This window comes from Capra hircus, chromosome 13 (genome assembly GCF_001704415.2).
Source record: "Capra hircus breed San Clemente chromosome 13, ASM170441v1, whole genome shotgun sequence".
In the NCBI taxonomy this organism is placed as follows: domain Eukaryota; kingdom Metazoa; phylum Chordata; class Mammalia; order Artiodactyla; family Bovidae; genus Capra; species Capra hircus.
The window spans coordinates 70,311,745-70,332,226 of record NC_030820.1 but is presented as its reverse complement, the minus strand read 5'-3'; the positions used below and the strand labels follow the sequence as shown (position 1 = coordinate 70,332,226).

The following is a 20,482-nucleotide window of genomic DNA, read 5'->3' as shown; positions in this document are numbered from 1 at the left end:
TTTATTTAGAAAGAAACACACTTCACAGAGCATGGGCCACCTCAGAAGGCGAAAGCAGTATGAAAATATGGTATGGTTGGTTTTAGTGGGCTGGATCATTTCATCGGCCAATGAGGGGGAGGATTATTCCAACTATTTGGGGGGAGGGGCAGAGATTTCCAGGAAGTGGGCCACCACCCACTTTTTGGTCTTTATGGTTGGCCTTGGAACTATCATGGCACCTGCGGGCGTGTCATTTAGCTTCCTAATGCATTACAGTGAGCATATACTGAGGCTCAGGGTCTAGTGGCTGCTACTGCTAAGTCACTTCATTCTTGTTCAACTCTGTGCAACCGCATAGATGGAAGCCCACCAGGCTTGCCCGTCCCTAGGATTCTCCAGGCAAGAATACTGGAGTGGGTTGCCATTTCCTTCTCCAATGCATGAGAGAAAAGTGAAAGTGAAGTCGCTCAGTCATGTCCGGCTCTTAGCGACCCCATGGACTGCAGCCTACCAGGCTCCTCCATCCATGGGATTTTCCAGGCAAGAGTACTGGAGTGGGGTGCCATTATAGCATATTAAAAAGCACAGACATTATTTTACTGACAAAGGTCAATATAGTGAAAGCTGTGGTTTTTCCAGTAGTCATGTATGGATGTGACAGTTGGACCATAAGGAAAGCTGAGCGCCAAAGGATTGATGCTTTTGAACCGTGGTTTTGGAGAAGACTCTTGAGAGTCCCTTGGACTGCAAGGAGATCCAACCAGTCAATCCTAAAGGAAATCAGTCCTGAATTGGAAGGACTGATGCTGAAGCTGAAACTCTAATACTTTGGCCACCTGATACGAAGACATTGGAAAAGACCCTGAGGCTGGGAAAGATTGAAGCCAGGAGGAGAAGGGGACGACAGAGGATGAAATGGTTGGATGGCATCACTGATTCAATGGACATGAGTTTGAGCAGTCTCTGGGAGTTGGTGATGGATGTGGAGGCCTGGTGTGCTGCTGTCCATGGGGTCATAAAGAGTCAGACACGACTGAGCGACTGAGCTGAACTGAGGGTCTAGTGGAGGGCAGCTCATCTTGGACCTGTTTGGTGCTAATCAGTTTATATTATATCCTCAGGCTATGTTATTCTTTTAAAGGTAGTGTCCTGCCCCTTCTCCTCTAGTTTCAGTAACACCCACTGGCATCTGGGGATGCAACTAGGGTGAGGCGGGTGACATCCAGGATGTGACATTCCAGGGGCTGCTTGGCCTCAGCTGTTGACCCTGCACCTTCCTGACTCTGAGAGCAATCACCTCTCTAAACATATGCCCTGGCTCCTCACTGGTTCCCCCATACACACTCGCCCTGTTTGCATCTCTTTGCCTGAGGACTTTCTCCAAAGCTGAGGCAGGATGATCTGTCCAGGCTCAAGACCGTCTCTCCCTGGTCCAGCTCCTCACCTCCAGCCCTGCTAGGTTGTATGGTCTTCATCTTTTTCCAGAGCCTCCATGGGGAGGGGGCTGCAGTTGCTCACAGTAGTAGTAGATTTGGAAACTCACCCTTCCTGGGCTCCTTCTTTTGGCTGTCTCACTCCCACCCCCTTCTCCCCCTGGTTCCCCTTCTCTTCCTACATAAACTACTTGCACTGGAATTCTCATCTTACATCTACTTTAGGGGAAGCCCAAACAGAGACAGAGAAAATTTAGACAGCTAGTGATACCACTTGGAGAAAGCGATGGCACCCCACTCCAGTACTCTTGCCTGGAAAATCCCATGGACGGAGGAGCCTGATAGGCTGCAGTCCATGGGGTCTCGAAGAGTCGAACTCGACTGAGCGACTTCACTTTCACTTTTCTCTTTCATGCATTGGAGAAGGAAATGGCAACCCACTCTAGTGTTCTTGCCTGGAGAATCCCAGGGACGGAGGAGCCTGGTGGGCTGCCGTCTATGGGGTCACACAGAGTCGGACACGACTGAAGCGACTTAGCAGTAGCAGTGATACCACTTGGCTGGGTTTGTGTGTTGTGTGTCCATGTGTGTGTTAGTTGCTCAGTTGTGTCCGACTCTCTGTGGCCTCATAGACTGTAGCTCACCAGTCTCCTCTGTCCATGGGATTTCCCAGTCAAGAATACTGGAGCGGTACTTCCTTCTCCAGGGGATCTTCTCAACCCAGGGATCGAACACAGGTTTGCTGGGTTTAAAGAGAGTTGAATCTCCTTTGTAATGTAAGTATCATTAATTCTGCAGCAAAACTGTGGCTGGACCGGGTCTGCACTCAGTCCTGAGAGGAGACAGTGCCAAGTAACCAGTGCTTCCAAAAGCAGTGCAAGGCATAAAAAGGACCAAGAAAAAAAAGGGGGGAAAAGCGCCCTGTAATTGAAATAAGAAAGGAAAAAGAGAAACAGCCCGAAGGACTAGAAAGTGGTCCTGCCCTTGTATGTGTCCCTCCCGAAGGCAAAGTCTGCCCTGGCTTGATAAATAGAAATATTCTTGGCGCAAGAAGAACACCGGGTGTGATTCGCATCCTAAGGAACCCAGGGCTCCGGGAGGCTGGTGCGGAGGACAAAGGCCCAGGCCAGGGAGGACAGAGAAGATGAAAGGAGCGGGGATGGAGGGAGGGCGCTGCCTGCAAATGAAACAATGAAAGAGAAACCCTGGCTAAATAAGCCCTTTTCTTCCAAATGCTTCTGTTTAGAATTTAGTAATAGAGACAGTAGGGTTTCCAGGGAGTAGAAACGAAAGAGAGTGAAAGGGAAGGGAATGAATGGGAGAAACAGAACAAAAGAGCGCTTTACTTTTAAGTAACCCTGGGGCATTGGCGGTAGACAAGGGGGAATTTCAAGAAGAGTGCAGCATTCCTCCTGTGGAAGTTGGAGAGGGCACTTCTTGGACTGTCAGGAAGGAGATTGCAAGGGAAGAGGAATTGATCCCAGGGGGTGCACATTTTATCAAATGAGGCTTCTCTTTTATCAAATGACAGATTCTCCTGGAATCTGTTGGGGTCCCAGTAGAAAACTGATGGGACCTTCAAATAGGGTGATTTGATGAGAACTTAATCAAGTGGATTTTGTTTGTGTTTATTTTTCTTATGAAGATGTACGCTAGCTATGGGGAGACTGCAGGAATAATGCAGTGCCCTGGGGCTAAATGCCACACCCGGGCCACAGAGGACTCTGTAAGAAGTTCCCAGGACCCAGAGGAAGGTGACCTAGCTGATGGCATGACCTTTTAGTGGCCTTGCAGGCAGCCTAGGGCGGCCCCAACAGAGAGAGCTGAAAGAAGTGCTGATGCCTCCCGGGTATCGATTGATGCCTCCCGGGTATCGATTGATGCCTCCCGGGTATCGATTGATGTCTCCCCACTTCATCCAGTCTCTGCCTGTGCTTTCCAATAGCTAAACCAAGCCAGAGCCAGAGGACAAGGAAATCTGTAGGCAGAGTCCAGTTCTCAAAGTGTGCTTCCTGGAGCAGCAGCAGCTAAGAACTGGTTAGAAGGCTCATTTTTGCATCCCACTGCAGACCTGTCACAGCAGACATTCCAGGGGTGGCCCCCAGCAATCTCAGTTCTAAAGAGATGTAGACCAGATGTGTCAGTGACACCCATACACTCTCAGGCTTATGAACCTTTCATCTTATTTTCTTTCTTCTTTTGATGCATTAATATAATGTTATGTTAGTTTCAGGTGTACAACATAGTGATTCAATTACTTTTTAGACTACATTTCATTTAAAGTTCTTATAAAATATTGGCTACCCCCATCTTGCTCCTCCCCCCTTTCCTCTCCCTGCTGGTAATCACTAGTTTATTCTCTACATCTGTGAGTCTGGTTCTGTTTTGCTATAATCATTTGTTTTATATTTTTAGATCCCACAGATAAGTGATAATATATAGCGTTTGTCTTTCTCTTTCTTCACTGAGCATGATGCCCCCCAGGTCATACAAATGGCAAAATTCCATTCTTTTTTATAGCTGAGTAATATTCCTCTGTGTGCGTGTGCGTGTGCGTGTGTGTGTGTGTGTGTGTACACCGCATCTTCTTTATCCATTCATCTCTTGATGTGCACTTGGGTTGATGTCATATCTTGGGGTGCATGTATCTTTTCAAATTAGTGTTTTCATTTTCTTTGGCTCCATATACCCAGGAGCAGAACTGCTGGGTCATCCGGTAGTCCTGTTTCTGCTTTCTGGAAGAATCCCCATGCTGCTTTTCCACAGTGGCTGCACCAATTTACATTCCTACCAACAGTATACAGGGGTTCCCTCTTCTCCACATCCTTGCCAATGTTTGTTATTTGTGGTCTTTTTGATGATGGCTATTCTGACAGGTATGAGGTGATACCTCATTGTGGTTTTGATTTGCATTTCCCTGATGATTCGCGATGCTGAGCATACAAACCTCTCATCCGCAGAGATCAGCTCCCAGTTTAGAGAGGCAGGTGCAGACGTCTGACTGGCAAACAAGAGATCTGGGATATTTTCTGAGACTTCTAACCCCCTAATTTAAACAGACCTCTAGGCTCAGGTATAATGGAGTACCAGGGATGGGGTCCAGCAGACCTGGGTGCTAGTCTCAGTTCTTTCTTTGACCTCGTGCATGACCTTCAACAAAGTCACTTCGTCTTTCTGACAGTGTCTTATCTTTCAGTGCAAAGAGGGAAAGCTAAGATGAATAAATGTTGACTCTGAAGCTGACTGTGTAGGCTCTTAAATCTAGATGAGACCAAGTCTAGCCTCTCTCAGTTCACAGACAGTGGTCCAGAGATGTAGAACCCTTGCCCACGGCCACACAGAGAGTCTAAAGGACAGTGAGGACCAGAGCTCTGGGCTCTGGCTGCCCAGATGCCATGAGCTCCCTACCAAGGAGTCCCTCTGCACCTGGACACACCCGTGCTTTTAGGGGAAAATATGTTGAGGTCTCTGACCTAAAGACGGATAGCAGACTGCATGAGCTCTTCAGAGAAGCCATTTTCACTTGTAGGGAGGGACTCAGGTTCAAAACAAACCCAAGGGCTTCGTCTCGTAGCTTGCTCTCCTGATTTCTGGGGAGACTGAGCTGGATGTCAGAATGGCTGCTCCCATTCCTTCTTCTCCTTTGCTGTCTCTGAGGGTGGCTCCTGCCTGGGCCTTACAGAGAAACCTTGTGCAGTAACCCTCAGTGTCCTTTTTATCAGAGGCCTTGTTCCAGCCACTGTATCCTTCTCTGCCTGCTTGTGGGGCAGGTCGGGACTCCCAGGAAATTAAATGTCCCTGGAGCAGTTCTTGACGCATGACTGGTGGGGGATGAAATAGAAGTACCCCAGGTACCTCCCCACTAAGGTGGAATTATCTTGGGGTGCGTGTTCACAGTCTCCCCTGGAGTTCCCTAACAGGAGTAAGCAAGCCCCAACTGTCTACGGTGATAACTTGCTTGATGACACACCCCTTATTGAATTCTCTTCTTTCTCCTTCCCTTCTTTCTTTCTCCATTTCACTTCCCATCTCCTTTCCAGTGTTTCCTGGGATCATCTCCTAGATGAAGTTCTTACACTCCATCTTTGTCTCTGATTCTGCTTCGGAAGGAATCTAGATCAGAAACCTCCCTTCCTTTCTTCAAAAGATCCCCTTCGTGGAGTGTTCTGGACACTCTGCTTAGAATGAAGCCACAAAGTCATCAGTTAGGCCACTGTCCCTCTAACTTCTCTCGGTTCTCTGCTCATCTGTACTTAAGCCCCCTCCACAGCCCCAGAGGTTTCATCCATCAGCGCAGCTCCCCACAGGGCCCTGCAGAAGGGAGCGGTTCAGCCCCAGCTGACAGGGAACTGGCAGCCCGGGGAGGTGCGCCGAATGCCAGGCTGTTTCCCTGTGGTACCCAGGCCACCCTCTCTCCTCTGATAATGGTAATTCAATCAAGATTGAGTGTGCAGACCTTTAGCTTCAATGGGATACCCAGGCAGTCTCGGCAAAATTACCTGCCTCCTCCCTCTCCACTCTTGCAAGATGATGGCATTAACATTTCCAGTGCTTCTAAGAAATGATTTTTCAGGTCCACAATTCATTGTAATGAGTCAAATCTCTTTTCTCTGAAAAATCGCACCTTTTCTTTACCTTCCTCAGTGCCCAGAAGACAGGGGAAAAAAAGAGCATCTTGTATCCAAGTGATGGTCTCTCCCTGGCCCCACCTCTCTGAAGTGATTCTCTCTTAAGTGGATATGACTTGAGAGGACTGATTTATTGGGTTCCCTTTGATGGTGGAGGAAGAGAGGAGGAGTTGTGGTTTGTTTTTAAGAGTTAGTGCCATGCAGACAAGGAAACTGAGCCCTCTCCCCTGGCCAGAGGTGGAGGGCAGTGGGGCACACAGTGAGATGGGATGGTGTCAGAGTCAGAACTGGCATAGAGGGGGTGTGGAGACAGTGGGTCTCAGTGGTGGGGGTTGGAGGGGTAGGGTCCCTACCACTTTATAAGGAAGCTCTCAACCTTACACCTTCCCTTTTAAGTTATTCAACTTCTTGGAGCCTTGATTTTCCTCATCCATAAAATGGGCTACTATGAGAATCAAATGGCATGGCATCCATAGGCTTCTAGAATAGTGCCTGGAACATCTTACACATTTCACAAAGATAAATTTTTGTACCTTACACGCAACGCAGGTGGGTCTCTAGTCTCATGGGCCAGTTTCTGTAAGATATTTTTGTCTTGCCCAAGACATGTTGAAGTGCCACGGCACCCCTCTGTTAAATAACTGAACATTGAATGGTCTGTACATTCACACCTGAGTGTGCAACAGAATCTCCAGGAGGGCTTATTAAAATGCGAATTACTCATCCCCATCCCAGAGTTTCTGATTCGGTGGGTTTGGGCTGGGACTCAAGTATTGGCATTTCTAAAGAGTTCCCAGGTATCATTGATGCTATTGGCTATTTTGAAAACCACTGGTCTAAAACAATAATAAAACTGAATTTACATATTTGCATTAAGCTCTTAAAATACAGCAGGTACTTTCATTTCTTACTGCTTTTCATCCTTACGAGTTTGCAGAGGTGGAGAGAGTTTTGATGATTCACTGGGTGATGTGAGGCTCGGGGAAAGTAAGTCAGCTGCCTCAGGTGATAAAGTTAGTGATAGACCTCAGGTCTGTCTTCAGAGCCTGCCCGTCCCCTGCCTCCCTCCTGCTGAAGGCAACAGCTGGCAGACAATCCTGGGTCTGCAGGTGGGGTGAGGGTCAGCTACAAGGAGAAGAAGAATTTGAGACAGGATCCAGGCTCACTATGCCAGCCTTACATTCAGGGAAGAGCCCGGAACTCAAGCCAAGTTACCTAAAATCAACTGTATGGCTAAAGGCAAAGGACCCAGCCCCTTTCTGGTTCTCAGCCTTTCAAACACAGTATAATTCATATATTGAACAGATAATTGTTGAACACCTACTTTGTGCCGTACCCTGTAGAGGGTTTAGTAAATGGGGTGCCCTTTCTCAAATAGGGTGTGGAGGAGAGCCATGGGTTAGTCCGATAGTCTCAGAAATACAACTGTCCTCAGAGCTCTGAAGACAAGTACAGGAAGCTGTCAGAGTGTCAGATGGAAAGATCACAGAAGGCTTCCTGAGGAAGGAAGACTGAGCTGAGAGCTGAAGACTGAGATGTTGCCAGCCTTGTGGGGTTGAGGGTGTCCCTTTACACGTGCAAAGGCCCTGTGGTCAGAGCAGACGTCATGCATTTGAGCAACAGAAAGAAGGGTAATACGTGGGGAGGGAGGCATGGGGCTGGAGTGGGAAACAGGCCCCAAACCCTCTGATCATGCAGAGCACTGTGGGGTATGATCAGGTCGGTGGTGTCCTGGGGCTGATGGGGAAATTTTCAGGAATTCTGTGAGCTCGTTGATGCCATGCTGGCAGCTTGGGTATCAGTCATGGTGGGAGTTCTTATATCACAGAAGTCAGCAGATGTTACAGATCAGGGCCGCTGCTTTCTCCAGAGAGCTATTTGTTAAACTTCTACGACCTCCCGCTGGGCTTTGTCCTAAAACCACAAGGAACAGGTTGATTCTAGAGGGACAGTGTTTTCGTTCCTCTCGAGTTGTGTGGGGGCAGAGGGATGGGGCGCTCTTTGGATCTCCGTGGCTTTCCAGTTATGTCTTCCTTCTACTGGAAGGAAAAAAGCTTTCCACTGGTTTTTTCCTCCCCTTGAGCCAGAGCTGGCCCTTCATCTCCTGGCCAGGCTCTTGCAGTTCCTCTTACATCACCATCGAGGAGCTTGTTTCTCCTCTATGTGACTTCCTCTCTCGTCTTGAATATCAAACAAGGAGTACCAGATTAGCTGTTTTTCAAGCTTGCAAAATATAGATAAAGCATAATGAACGTTCTGGGCTGCTTGTAAATTACTTTGTGTAAATTCCTTTACATTGCTGGCTGCCCCATCTTTCTCCATGTACGTCTGGATAAACACAATTTTTTATCCTTCTAATTATATAAAGTTAGAAGGGGAAGGAGACACAGAATAATATTAGCATCTCACATAAGGAATAAATAAACCATGAGGGCAGTGCTGCTCCTTGCCTTTCTGGTGGACCCATAGCTGAATTCTGCCCCTTCATGAATATACACAATAACTCTGCCTCTGCAGAAAGACGGATTGACATTTTGTACAGAAGGACGAATAGGAAGCGTAAAGTTTCTAACCACCTCTGCCATCAGCTCACTGCCCACCTCACATCCAGCCCAGAGCCGTCATTTATCAAGCACCTGCTGCATATCAGGCACCGTCGTCACACTTCTCTTTTTCAAAGAGCAGTTTTAGGTTCAGAAAAATTAAGCCGAATGGCCAGAGTTCCTCTCTGCCCACCCCCTCCCTCCCTCCCACACTCATTTCCCCCTGTTTTTAACATCTTGCATCAGTGTGACGCATTTGTTACAATGGTGAAACAAAATTGATCCGTTCTTTTAGCTGAAGTCCATCCTTTACATTTGAATCCACCCTGTATTGTGCAGTTCTGTAGGATATGAACCACGTGTGATGACAGGTATCCACCAGGAAAGGATCCTGCAGAGGTTTCACTGCCCTAAATACCCTCTGTGCTCCACCTATTCATCTCTCCCCAAAGGTCCCTGGAAACCACGGATCTCTTTACTGCCTCCACAGTTTTTCCTTCCCCAGAATGTTACAGAGTTGGAGCCGTACAGTATGAAGGCTTTCAGGCTGGCTTTTTCACTTAGCAGTGTGCATTTATATTTCCTCCATATCTTTTCACACCTGAAGAATTCATTTCTTTATATTACCGAAGACTGTCCCATCATTTGGATGTACCGTGACTTGCTTATCCATTTACCTGTTGAAAGACATCTTGTTTATTTCTAAATTTTGGCACTTGTGAGTAAACCTGCAATAACCATTCATGTGCAGGTTTTGTGTGGACAGTGAGTTTGGGCAAATGCCAGACAGAAATTGTTGGATCATATAAGAGTGTGTTTAGTTTTAGAAGAAGTTACCAAACTGTCTTCTAGACTGGCTGTATAGATTTTGCTTTCCCATCAGCAATGAATGAGCATTCTGGTGGCTCCACATCCTCACCAGCATTTGGTGTTATCAGGATTCTGAATTTTGGCCATTCTGGTAGGTGTATAGAGGTAGCCTCTTGTTTTTTAAGTTTTCGGTTCCCAGTGACATATGCTGGGAAAGATTGAAGGGAAAAGGAGAAAGGGGCAGCCGAGGATGAAATGGTTAGATAGTATCACTGACTCAATGAAAACAAGTTTGAGGAAACTCCAGGAGACAGTGAAGGACAAGGAAGCCTGGCATGCTGCAGTCCATGAGGTCACAAAGAGTCAGACACAACTAGTTATTGAACACCACCACCAACAAATTACATATGATACTGAACATCTTTTCATTTGCTCACCTTTTGTCTATACATCCTTTTTGATGAGCTTTCCATTCAGATCTTTTCTCCATTTTTCAATTGGACCGTTTTCTTATTGTTGGGTTTTAAGAGTTCTTTGTATACTGTGTATACAAGGCTTTCATCAGATGGTCTTTTTCAAATATTTTCTCCCAATCTGTGGCTTGTCTTTTCATTCTCTTAACATCCTCACACTTGTCACGCCTGCATTTTCTCATTTAATCCTCCCAGTATTCGTGGAGCTGTATTGCATTTTGCTAAGGAATCCAAGGCTTAGGGAGACCAATGGACTTGCCAAGTGATGGAACTAAGATCTGCCCACAGAACTGGCTGCTGGCTTCAAACCGCCCATTACCAAGTCTGCTGTCCTGCTTGCCATGGGATAGCCATGTGAGAATAAACCTTGATCATTTCGTACTAAAGTAGGCTCCCACTGTCTCAGAAAAGAGTCTCTATTTGGACGCTCTGCAGAGCCTGGCTTGCTGACTTGCACCTAAGCACCTGAATAGGGAAAAAAAAAAGGCCCTCTGTAGCCTAAGCAGCACCCACCTCCTCTGCTTCTTATCTGGCTGCTAATCCCCACCCACCCAGCTGACTGTGGCTCAGATCGTGAACTCCTTATTGCCAAATTCAGACTTAAATTGAAGAAAGTAGGGAAAACCACTAGACCATTCAGGTATGACCTAAATCAAACCCCTTATGATTATACAGTGGAAGTGAGAAATAGATTTAAGGGACTAGATCTGATAGATAAGAGTGCCTGATGAACTATGGAAAGAGGTTCATGACATTGTATAGGAGACAGGGATCAAGACCATTGCCATGGAAAAGAAATGCAAAAAAGCAAAATGGCTGTCTGGGGAGGCCTTACAAATAGCTGTGAAAAGAAGAGAAGTGAAAAGCAAAGGAGAAAAGGAAAGATATAAGCATCTGAATGCAGAGTTCCAAAGAATAGCAAGAAGAGATAAGAAAGGCTTCTTCAGCAATCAATGCAAAGAAATAAAGGAAAACAACAGAATGGGAAAGACTAGAGATCTCTTCAAGAAAATTAGAGATACCAACGGAACATTTCATGCAAAGATGGGCTTGATAAAGGACAGAAATGGTATGGACCTAACAGAAGCAGAAGATATTAAGAAGAGGTGGCAAGAATACACGGAAGAACTGTACAAAAAAAGATCTTCATGACCCAGATAATCACGATGGTGTGATCACTCATCTAGAGCCAGACATCCTGGAATGTGAAGTCAAGTGGGCCTTAGGAAGCATCACTACAAACAAAGCTAGTGGAGGTGATGGAATTCCAGTTGAGCTATTTCAAATCCTGAAGGATGATGCTGTGAAAGTGCTGCACTCAATATGCCAGCAAATCTGGAAAACTCAGCAGTGGCCACAGGACTGGAAAAGGTCAGTTTTCATTCCAATCCCAAAGAAAGGCAATGCCAAAGAATGTTCAAACTACCGCACAATTGTACTCATCTCACATGCTAGTAAAGTAATGCTCAAAATTCTCCAAGCCAGGCTTCAGCAATATGTGAACCGTGAACTTCCACATGTTCAAGCTGGTTTTAGAAAAGGCAGAGGAACCAGAGATCAAATTGCCAACATCCGCTGGATCATGGAAAAAGCAAGAGAGTTCCAGAAAAACATCTGTTTCTGCCTTATTGACTATGCCAAAGGCTTTGACTGTGTGGATCACAATAAACTGTGGAAAATTCTGAAAGAGATGGGAATACCAGACCACCTGACCTGCCTCTTGAGAAACCTATATGCAGGTCAGGAAGCAACAGTTAGAACTGGACATGGAACAACAGACTGGTTCCAAATAGGAAAAGGAGTACATCAAGGCTGTATATTGTCACCCTGCTTATTTAACTTATATTCAGAGTACACCATGAGATACACTGGGCTGGAGGAAGCACAAGCTGGAATCAAGATTGCTGGGAGAAATATCAATAACCTCAGATATGCAGATGACACCACCCTTATGGCAGAAAGTGAAGAGGAACTAAAAAGCCTCTTGATGAAAGTGAAAGAGGAGAGTGAAAACATTGGCTTAAAGCTTAACATTCAGAAAACAAAGATCATGGCATCTGGTCCCATCACTTCATGGCAAATAGATGGGGAAACAGCGGAAACAGTGTCAGACTTCATTTGTTTGGGCTCCAAAATCACTGTGGTTGGTGACTGTAGCCATGAAATTAAAAGACGCTTACTCCTTGGAAGGAAAGTTATGACCGACTTAGATAGTATATTCAAAAGCAGAAACATCACTTTGCCAACAAAGGTCCGTCTAGTCAAGGCTATGGTCTTTCCAGTAGTCATGTATGGATGTGAGAGTTGGACGGTAAAGAAAGCTGAGTGCCGACAAATTGATGCTTTTGAACTGTGGTGTTGGAGAAGACTCTTGAGAGTCCCTTGGACTGCAAGGAGATCCAACCAGTCTATTCTGAAGGAGATCAGTCCTGGGTGTTCTTTGGAAGGACTGATGCTAAAGCTGAAACTCCAATACTTTGGCCACCTCATATGAAGAGTTGACTCATTGGAAAAGACTCTGATGCTGGGAGGGATTGGGGGCAGGAGGAGAAGGGTCAACAGAGGATGAGATGGCTGGATGGCATCACTGACTCGATGGACGTGAGTTTGAGTGAACTCTGGGAGATAGTGATGGACAGGGAGGCCTGGCGTGCTGCGATTCATGGGGTCGCAAAGAGTCGGACACGACTGAGCAACTGAACTGAACTGAGTCCCCACCCACTGCGTGTTCACAAGACAAGAATCCCTGTTTGCAGCTCATCCAGTGTGCTTGCTTTTCCAGGACCCCTGCTGTCACGCTTGCGTTTGTTCTCTGATGGAGAGACCCTTCTTCACTGTCATTGGTCAAGTCTCCCTTTCAGTGCCTCATTGCCTCATATCACTTCCCAAAGCTGTTTGTTTGGCAGTGCCAGGTCTTACTTGCAGCACACGAGTCTTTCATCTTTGTTGCAGCATGTAGGATCTTTAATTGCAGCATGAGAACTCTTATTTGCAGCATGTGGGATCCCGTTCTCTGTCCAGGGATCAAACCTGGGCCCCCTGCATTGGGAGGTCTTAGCCAACAGACAAGCCACAAAATCCCCGAACTTGTTCTTAATAAATGAAGAGGTGATACTGACAAATACCTGGTAGTAGAGACACTGCTCATCTTTAAGAACAGATAGCTAAAAGAAATGTTTCTGTTTCTTTTTAAATCATATTTGCTTTCAGACTTTAAATTCCATTTTATATTAAAGGAAATACCCTTTCAACCTTTTAAACCTCTGTTCCCAGGGCTATAGATCCCAAGGGCAGGCATAACTCAATAAATAAAGGAGATTTTTGAATCAGTAAGTCATTAGTGAGACCAATGAGTGAAAACACATATTGCATTTTTCACTTTTTTGAGGCTTGTAGTTTTTTGTAGCCACTGGTAATAAGGCTTACCAGTCTGAGCGCAGAGTCAGGTGCTGGACCTTGTTTGAAGCCCCGCTGGGTGGTTGTCCCCCAGGAAATCCCACTGCAGGAGCTGGGGACGAGACCCTTGCACAGACTCCAGTGCCTGCAAGATGGTAGAAGTCCAGGAACAGCCCATTGTGTGGACAGAGCAGAGATTCAAGGTCAGACAGTCCTGAGAGGGTCCCGGCTTTGCCGCTTGCAAACTGTGTAACATTGGAAACTTGCTTAACCTCTATGAGCCCCAGTTTCTTCATCTGTGAAATGGGAAGAATATTACATCATTGCAATATTAGCATATAAGAGTGATATTAGCATAATAGTCTGTAGAGCTATTGGGGGAAATATATGATTGTAAAACCTTCAGTGTCTGCCATACACTCCAGAAAGATTAGCTTCAAATTCCTTCCCCACATCACACCCCACTGCCCCACTTACCCACAGGGACAACTTGCACCTCCTTCCCTGCCTTGGTTGCTTCCACGGAAACTCCTCCCTACAAGGAGTAAGAAGTGTGGCATCCAGTGTAGCTCAGTGTCTAGCACAGTGCCTGGCACACAACGGATGCTCAGTGAATCATTTTTTATAGTGGTTAGACTCACTGAATGTCTATTATTTTATTTATAGTTGTGCTGGGTCTTCACTGCTGCGCACGGGCTTTCTCTAGTTGCCGTGTGTGCGCTTCGCTTTGCAGGGTTTCATGGTTGTGGTGCTCGGGCTTAGTTGCCCTGCGGTATGTGGGATTGAACCTGTGTCCCCTGCATTGACAGGCAGATTCTTAACCACTGGACTACCACGGAAGTCCTCAGTGAATAATTTTTGAATCGATTATTTAGTTAATGAATGAACAGATGTAGGGTGGTAGCCCCGGCCTGCTTGTCCATCCTGGAGCCCATTCTTTGCCTTCTCCTGCTCAACCTTCCATCACAGGGAGCTGACCCCCCAGGTTGCATTTCTCCCCACCTCCTGTCAGCTGGCCACTAGCTTGGTTTGGCCAGTGATGGGCACTTGTGTTGGAGATTGTAAGGCGGGAGAAAGGAGAAAACCGGGGTATCTCTCCCCTCTGTCCCCATCACAGGTACCTTCCTGAACAGCCAGGGAGTCTCTTCCTTTTCTCCAGCTCCCGCCAGAGAGGCCACCGCAGCTCTAGCTCCCACAGGTGCCCCCCTCCTTGGGCTCCAGGGCCCTCGCTTCCTCCCTCTGTCCCACCTCCCTGGGGAGGCAGTGTCTCCTTGTGAGTGTTTATTTCCGAATTACTCCTCCCTCCTCCCTTTGGCCTCTCAACTCTTCCATCACCTAGGTAACCACTTCGCTGTCGTTAACGCCTCTGCTATGCACCCGTGGAGAAGGAAATGGCAACCCACTCCAGGATTCTTGCCTGGGAAATCTCATGGACAGAGGAGTCTGGCAGGCTGCAGTCCCCGTGGGGTTGCAAAGAGTCAGACACAACTGAGCGACTAAGCACAAGTACCCTTGAAGTGCTTACTCCTATCCTGCTTAGACTCCTCTCGGGAATCAGGAGTGTCTGAGCTCAGAGTTAAGAGAACCTCACTCTTCTAGGCTCCACCATCCACTGACCATGTGGCCCTTCAGTCCTTGGGAGCCTCAGTTTCCTCATTTGTAACAAAGGTTACAAAAGGTTCTCTCCCAGGTTGCTGTAAGAGTCCAGAGAGGTAATCTATTCACCTGCTCCCCAAGTACTTATCGAGTACCTGTGCAGAGGATAGAACAGGGAGCAAAACACGTTGTGTCCCTGTTCTTGGGGGTTCTGGTTTGTAGTAGCAGATATGCTTATAAACTGCAAAGTTCTGGAAAAGGCCCGCAGGATAAGCTGACCCGACTTCCGTGATCCCCACAGACCCCTGTGGGTGCCCAGAGCTCCCCAGTCCACCTTTGGGAACCCCAGCCCTGCCAGTGGATGCAGCAACATCCGGTGATATGAACCCAGTGATGGGGACAGCAAGCTGAGCCTCTCCCCCTCGCCAGACCCAACCCGGACGTTCTGTTTGTGTGTCTTTTAGCGTGTCGGAGCTCACTTGAATTAACTGTAAAGGATTAGCCTGATTCTTCTGCTGAGGAAGGTTTTTTTTTCGTTAATTGTTTTTATTTGGTGTTGTTTGAAGTAAGTGTGCCATTGACTAAAGCCTCCACATCTTGTTTATGCCTAGATTGTGTTTAAAATGGTATTCTCTGTAACACGATTTTTAGTTATTGATGATCTCTTTTATAATGACTTAGCTTCACTTGAATGATAGTATTGATAACAATATGTGGCTGACAATCTGTTTGCAATAATACTCCAAGAGGCGAAAGGAAAGCATTTGTACACGCGTAGAAAATAGATACATTTGCTGGTTTTAAGAAAGCGTGAAAATGGAGCATATTAATCCTGATCGCACTTCCCGAGACACTTTCCAGAGTGTTTTCATGCAGTCTTTCCTGCACTGTCCTCTGCAGAAGGCATCTCTACCCACTTTTAATGACAAAATCGCTAAGATTTAAAGAGCCAGGTGACTTTCCCCAGTAAGTAATGACAAAACCAGAACCAGAAGGGCAGGTGGGAAAAAAGAGGAGCATATACGGGCCCTTTGTAAGGCAGAGTAACCTCCCTGAGCCGCGACTTCCTCGTCTGTGAATGGGGATAATAACTGAGGGTGATGCTAGGGGTTCCAGGAGAATGTGTATGTCACTGGCATGATGCCTGGTGTGTGCCGATAGATAGATGGTAGCTCTGAAGCAGGCAGAGCTGGCTCCTCACCCGAAGCCCTCTGATCACTCACACCCTTGTTTTCTGCTCTCTCTGCAGACGACCATTCTCGAGTGAGACTGCTGGTGCTGGATGGAGACCCACACTCCGACTATATCAACGCCAACTACATTGATGTGAGGCTCTTCATGGGGCTGGGGGGCTGGGTTCTGGGCGGGCTGCAGCAGACTCAAATCTGTGACTCTCCCCCCAGCCAGTCCCCTAGACAGTGGCCCTGCTAGAGCAAGTCCACAGGGTCTGGCTCCTCCCTGTGACTCGTGTAACCCAAGTTGATTATCCATCTAAAGATGCACCCATTTTCAGGCTGGCTAGAGTGGCCTGCTCTGTGGAGCCCAGGACTGCCAGCCTTGTTCATTTGCCCATTAATTCTTCAATTTTAAAAAAATTTTATTTATGTATTTGTTTGCTGTACTGGCTCTTCATTGCTGTGCAGAGGCTTTCTCTAGACGCAGCGAGCAGGGGCTACTCTCTAGTCGTTGTTCGGGGGCTTCTCGTTGCGGTGACTCTTCTCGTTGCAGAGCCCAGGCTCTAGGGTTCACAGGCTTCAGTAGCAGTGATATGTGGACTTGCTTGCCCCATGGCATGTGAAATGTTCCCAGACCAGATATCAAACCCGTGTCCCCTGCTTTAACAGGTGAATTCTTAACTGCTATACCTCAGGGAAGTCCCATTAATTCTTGTGTGTGTGTGTGTGTGTGTGTGTGTGTGTGTGTGTGTGTGTCTGTTTGCCTATTCATTCATTCATTTGAAGGTACAGCCATTTATGTCATAAAAATTTCAGAGTTGGATGCTATGGGAACCAGAAAGCTAAAAATGCCATGGTCTCTACCTTCTAAAACCTTAGCAGGAAGATAAGCTGTGCACATCGATAATTCCAGGGCAAACTAGAAAGTGAGTGTCGTAAGTTCAGATAAAATGCCACAGGGATTCAGAGGTGGGGGTGGAAAGTCGCCTTTCCGTCAGGAATGCGAAGTGCAATGTGAACCAAAGCTTTAAGCACAGGCTGAATTTAAAATCAAAGAAGGAGGAGATGGGCCTCTGGCCGAAGAGCTGCACAGGCTGAGATGTGGCAGAGGAGATAGCACAGCAGAGTGTGAGGGGAGCAGAGGCTCTGCGATGAGAATAGAGGAAAATTAGGTTGGTGCTGGAGCATGCACAGTTTGTGATCAAACGCAGGAAGTCGAACTTTATTTTGTAGGCAAGAGGAAGCTGTGGAAAGCGTTGGATCAAGGAGGTGACCGGTTCAAAGCTGAGCTGTGGGATGGCTTATCTATTACTGAGGTTAAGGCAGATGAGAGAGAAAAGGGTCTGGGATTAAGACCCCTAGTTAGGAAAGGGGCCGCTTCAGCGTTCCAGAGAACATGGAGGAGGGGGCTAAATACAACAGGAGCCGAGACAGGTGTGCATAGGATAGAGCGAGTTTGTAAAAGGGAAGCGTGGTCACTGGGGCCAGAGAGACATCCCAGCATGACTGATGCAAGCCAGACTTCTCAAGGCCTCAGCTGGGAGGCCCAGGAACCTTGACGAAAGGCTCAGAGTTCGTCCCTGGCCCTTCTGACTCCCAGGTGTTTTTATAGACAAGCGATAAGGTACTGTGGCAGGCTTTAGAATTTCCCATAATCTAAGCTGAGCCAGATGATTCACTGATTCAACAAATATGCATTAAGCCTCACTTTAGACATTTACCTTTTGCTCTCTGATCTATTCCATGTTGCTGGGGTCCAGCCCCCGTGGATCCAGGGTAATTCGAAGGGGAGACGGAATCAGTGTCCTAGGAAAAAGCTATTTAATTAAAAGTATAAAGAGAGATTAGAAAGGAATAGTGTAGTAGGAAAATTAGTGGAGAAAAAAAGGCTGAATAACTTGGTTTACATGGGATACCAATAAAGCTTCGAGACCCGAAGCTTGCACCACGTATGTAGGCCACAGGCGTCTTTCCGTTCTCCCGAAGGAGAGGAGGCACTGAGGCCTCCCCGGTCAGATCTTAGAAGCCCAGGCAAAATTAGCAAAATTAGGCTTGGTGAGTACCCACGCTCCATATGGGAAATCCGCCAGAAAAACAGAGAACAAGAAAGAAACGACACGGGGGAATCAGTCTTTCCAGAAACTGATCCGTTTTCTTTATTTTCAGGTTTGCTTATATACTTTTTGTTATACGTAGGGATGAATACAGAGTCACGCAGGGTCAGCAGACCTGACCCTTGTCAAAATCAGGTGTTTCATATAAAATTATACAAAAGTCTTAGGGGTTTTACATCATCTTCTGGCCATAAGACCTGCTGACATTTTATGGTCCTTTCTGATAGCGGTCAGTCAACCAGAAAACTTATTTATTCCAGGGGTGATTTTTTCTTAAACCAGGCGCCGCCCTCCAAATAAAGTTGCATTCCTATAGGGTGAGGGTGTAGTGGGTTACAATCAAGAAAGGAATTTACTTAGCCTAAGGTTTAACATGATTAATCTTAAAGGTTAATATTTATTTCTCCTGTATGCTAGTTATATTCATTGTAAGGGCAGGGAGTATGGAGATTTAGCAGCAAATATTGGCTCAACAAATGAAAAACCCTTCACCAATATAATTTCTAATCAACCCACTAATACTATACTAATAATTTTGTAACTTCTCAAAAGAATCTGTATGTAGAAAGTTTAAAGCATCTCGTGCCTCTCACAGTTGGGAGGCTATAAACAATCACATGTGGCCAGATGAACCTGCTCAGGCAGGCTAGAGAACCTTCAGAGGAGTTTGTAAGTTGAAACACTCTTGTCATGCCCAGGAATTTTTATTAACTGGAGCTACAAGTTAACTCCTTCTCCGAGAGAGGTGGTGGGGGGTCAGCCCCCCGTAAAGTCAGAGGTATAGGTGCGAGCATAAAACAGTAAAGTAGGCACTCTAGTTTTGGGTGTAGATGCTCGGGAACAGGGGCTCTCCTGAGGCTCAATCTCGCCTTTGCGTAATGCCGAGCCTCTTTCCTCATGACCTTTGCCACGGGTGGAGTTCCTCATGCTGGCTCCTGGCACCATGTCTTTCCCCGTTCTGCTTTGCATTGCTGGTGTGTATGTGGGCAGAGGGAGGTAGGTGAGGGGGAGGCGTGGGTTACAGAGAGGAGAGAGAGCTGACCCCTTTAAGGAAGGTGCGATGGGAGATAGGAGGGTGAGAGGAAGGGAGAAGCCATCGTATTTCTCCACCTCTCTTGCTTCCTGGGGTGGCAGCTCCAGCAGTGGCTCCAGCTCCATCCACCAGGACCACCAGCGTGGTCCAGCCTCAACAAGGTGGCCCCAGCTCCTGGGCTCTGGCGGCTTCTCTGTCTCCCATTATACATGCTGGTCCTAGGGGTGGCCATAGCCTCTTGCTATTGCCGATCTCTGGGCAGCCCACTGTTCTGTTTTGCATCTCAGCTTCACCATCACCTGTATAACCAGCTCCCTGCACTGAATTCCCTCTTTCTGAAACACCTAGCATGGTCCCTAGATCCCCCCACCCCAGACCCTGGCTAAAAAAGGGCCTGCATGTGGTCAGGAGCTGGGCCTGGAGCTTCCGTAGAGGTCTAGATAGACACAGCCTCTGTCACGAGCAGGTCATGGAAGGGGACAGAGAGTCAGTGGAGGGACAGAGAAGACACCAAGCCCAGGCTTCCTGCACAGTGTGAGCAGTTCAGGGTTGGGGGCAGGGGGAGGGGGGCGGTGGCAAACTGCACCAGGTGTGGGCCTACCCTCTACTCCAGCAGAGTCACGATTCCCAGGGTCACTATGGGGATGCCTGGCAGGCTTCGCCCTGGGTAGCTATCGGGCTCACCCCTTGGCCAGAGTTTCCACCCAGCCAGAAATGCAGCCCTCCAGAGGGCTGACTGCCCATGCTGGAATCATTTATCCAGTTGGATCTTGACAACGCACTAAAACGACTCCACCTGGATAACGAGCTGAAGGGGCAGCCCTGTCTAGGCCTCCAGAGGCCTCTGCCGTCAGCCCACTGGCAGGCTTGTTTCACACCCAAGGATGCATTGGCCACTTGAATCCGTTATAAATTACCAGTCTGGAAATAAATATCATATCTGGGTCCCCAGTAAGTAACAGATGCATGAGTACAGAGTGAGATAAATGCGTTTTGGATGCAAACCTCTTTCCCATTGCTCACAGACAGATGGAGGCAGGCCCAGCGCAGGTTTGCGGTTGATCTGTGTGCTGTGTAGGTGGGACTTCAGTGAACTCAGAGTTCTTTTAAGGTTAGGAAGTTTCTGTACCAGCTCTTGGCAGATCCCCGGAGGAGCCCCGAATGAGCAGTCCATTTCCTTTTATCTCCAATTGCTAGAGTCCAGTCGTTGGCACGTTTTCTTTCAGGGGACTGTATGGGTTCCAGGATGCCAGAGAGGGTCTCTGGACTCGGGTACAATGTGTGGACAGGCGCGCAGCA

At 47.3% G+C, this 20,482-nt stretch overlaps 1 protein-coding gene across 6 annotated transcripts in view; it reads left to right on the top strand.

Moving 5' to 3' along the window:
* Positions 1-20,482, top strand: part of PTPRT (protein tyrosine phosphatase, receptor type T) — a 1,156,023-nt gene that overhangs the window by 1,084,829 nt on the left and 50,712 nt on the right. For all 6 annotated transcript variants that reach the window (XM_018057887.1, XM_005688694.3, XM_018057889.1 and 3 more), the window contains one exon: positions 16,111-16,187. In XM_018057887.1, the coding sequence (XP_017913376.1) occupies positions 16,111-16,187 (77 nt within the window). The remainder of the gene's footprint in view (positions 1-16,110; positions 16,188-20,482) is intronic.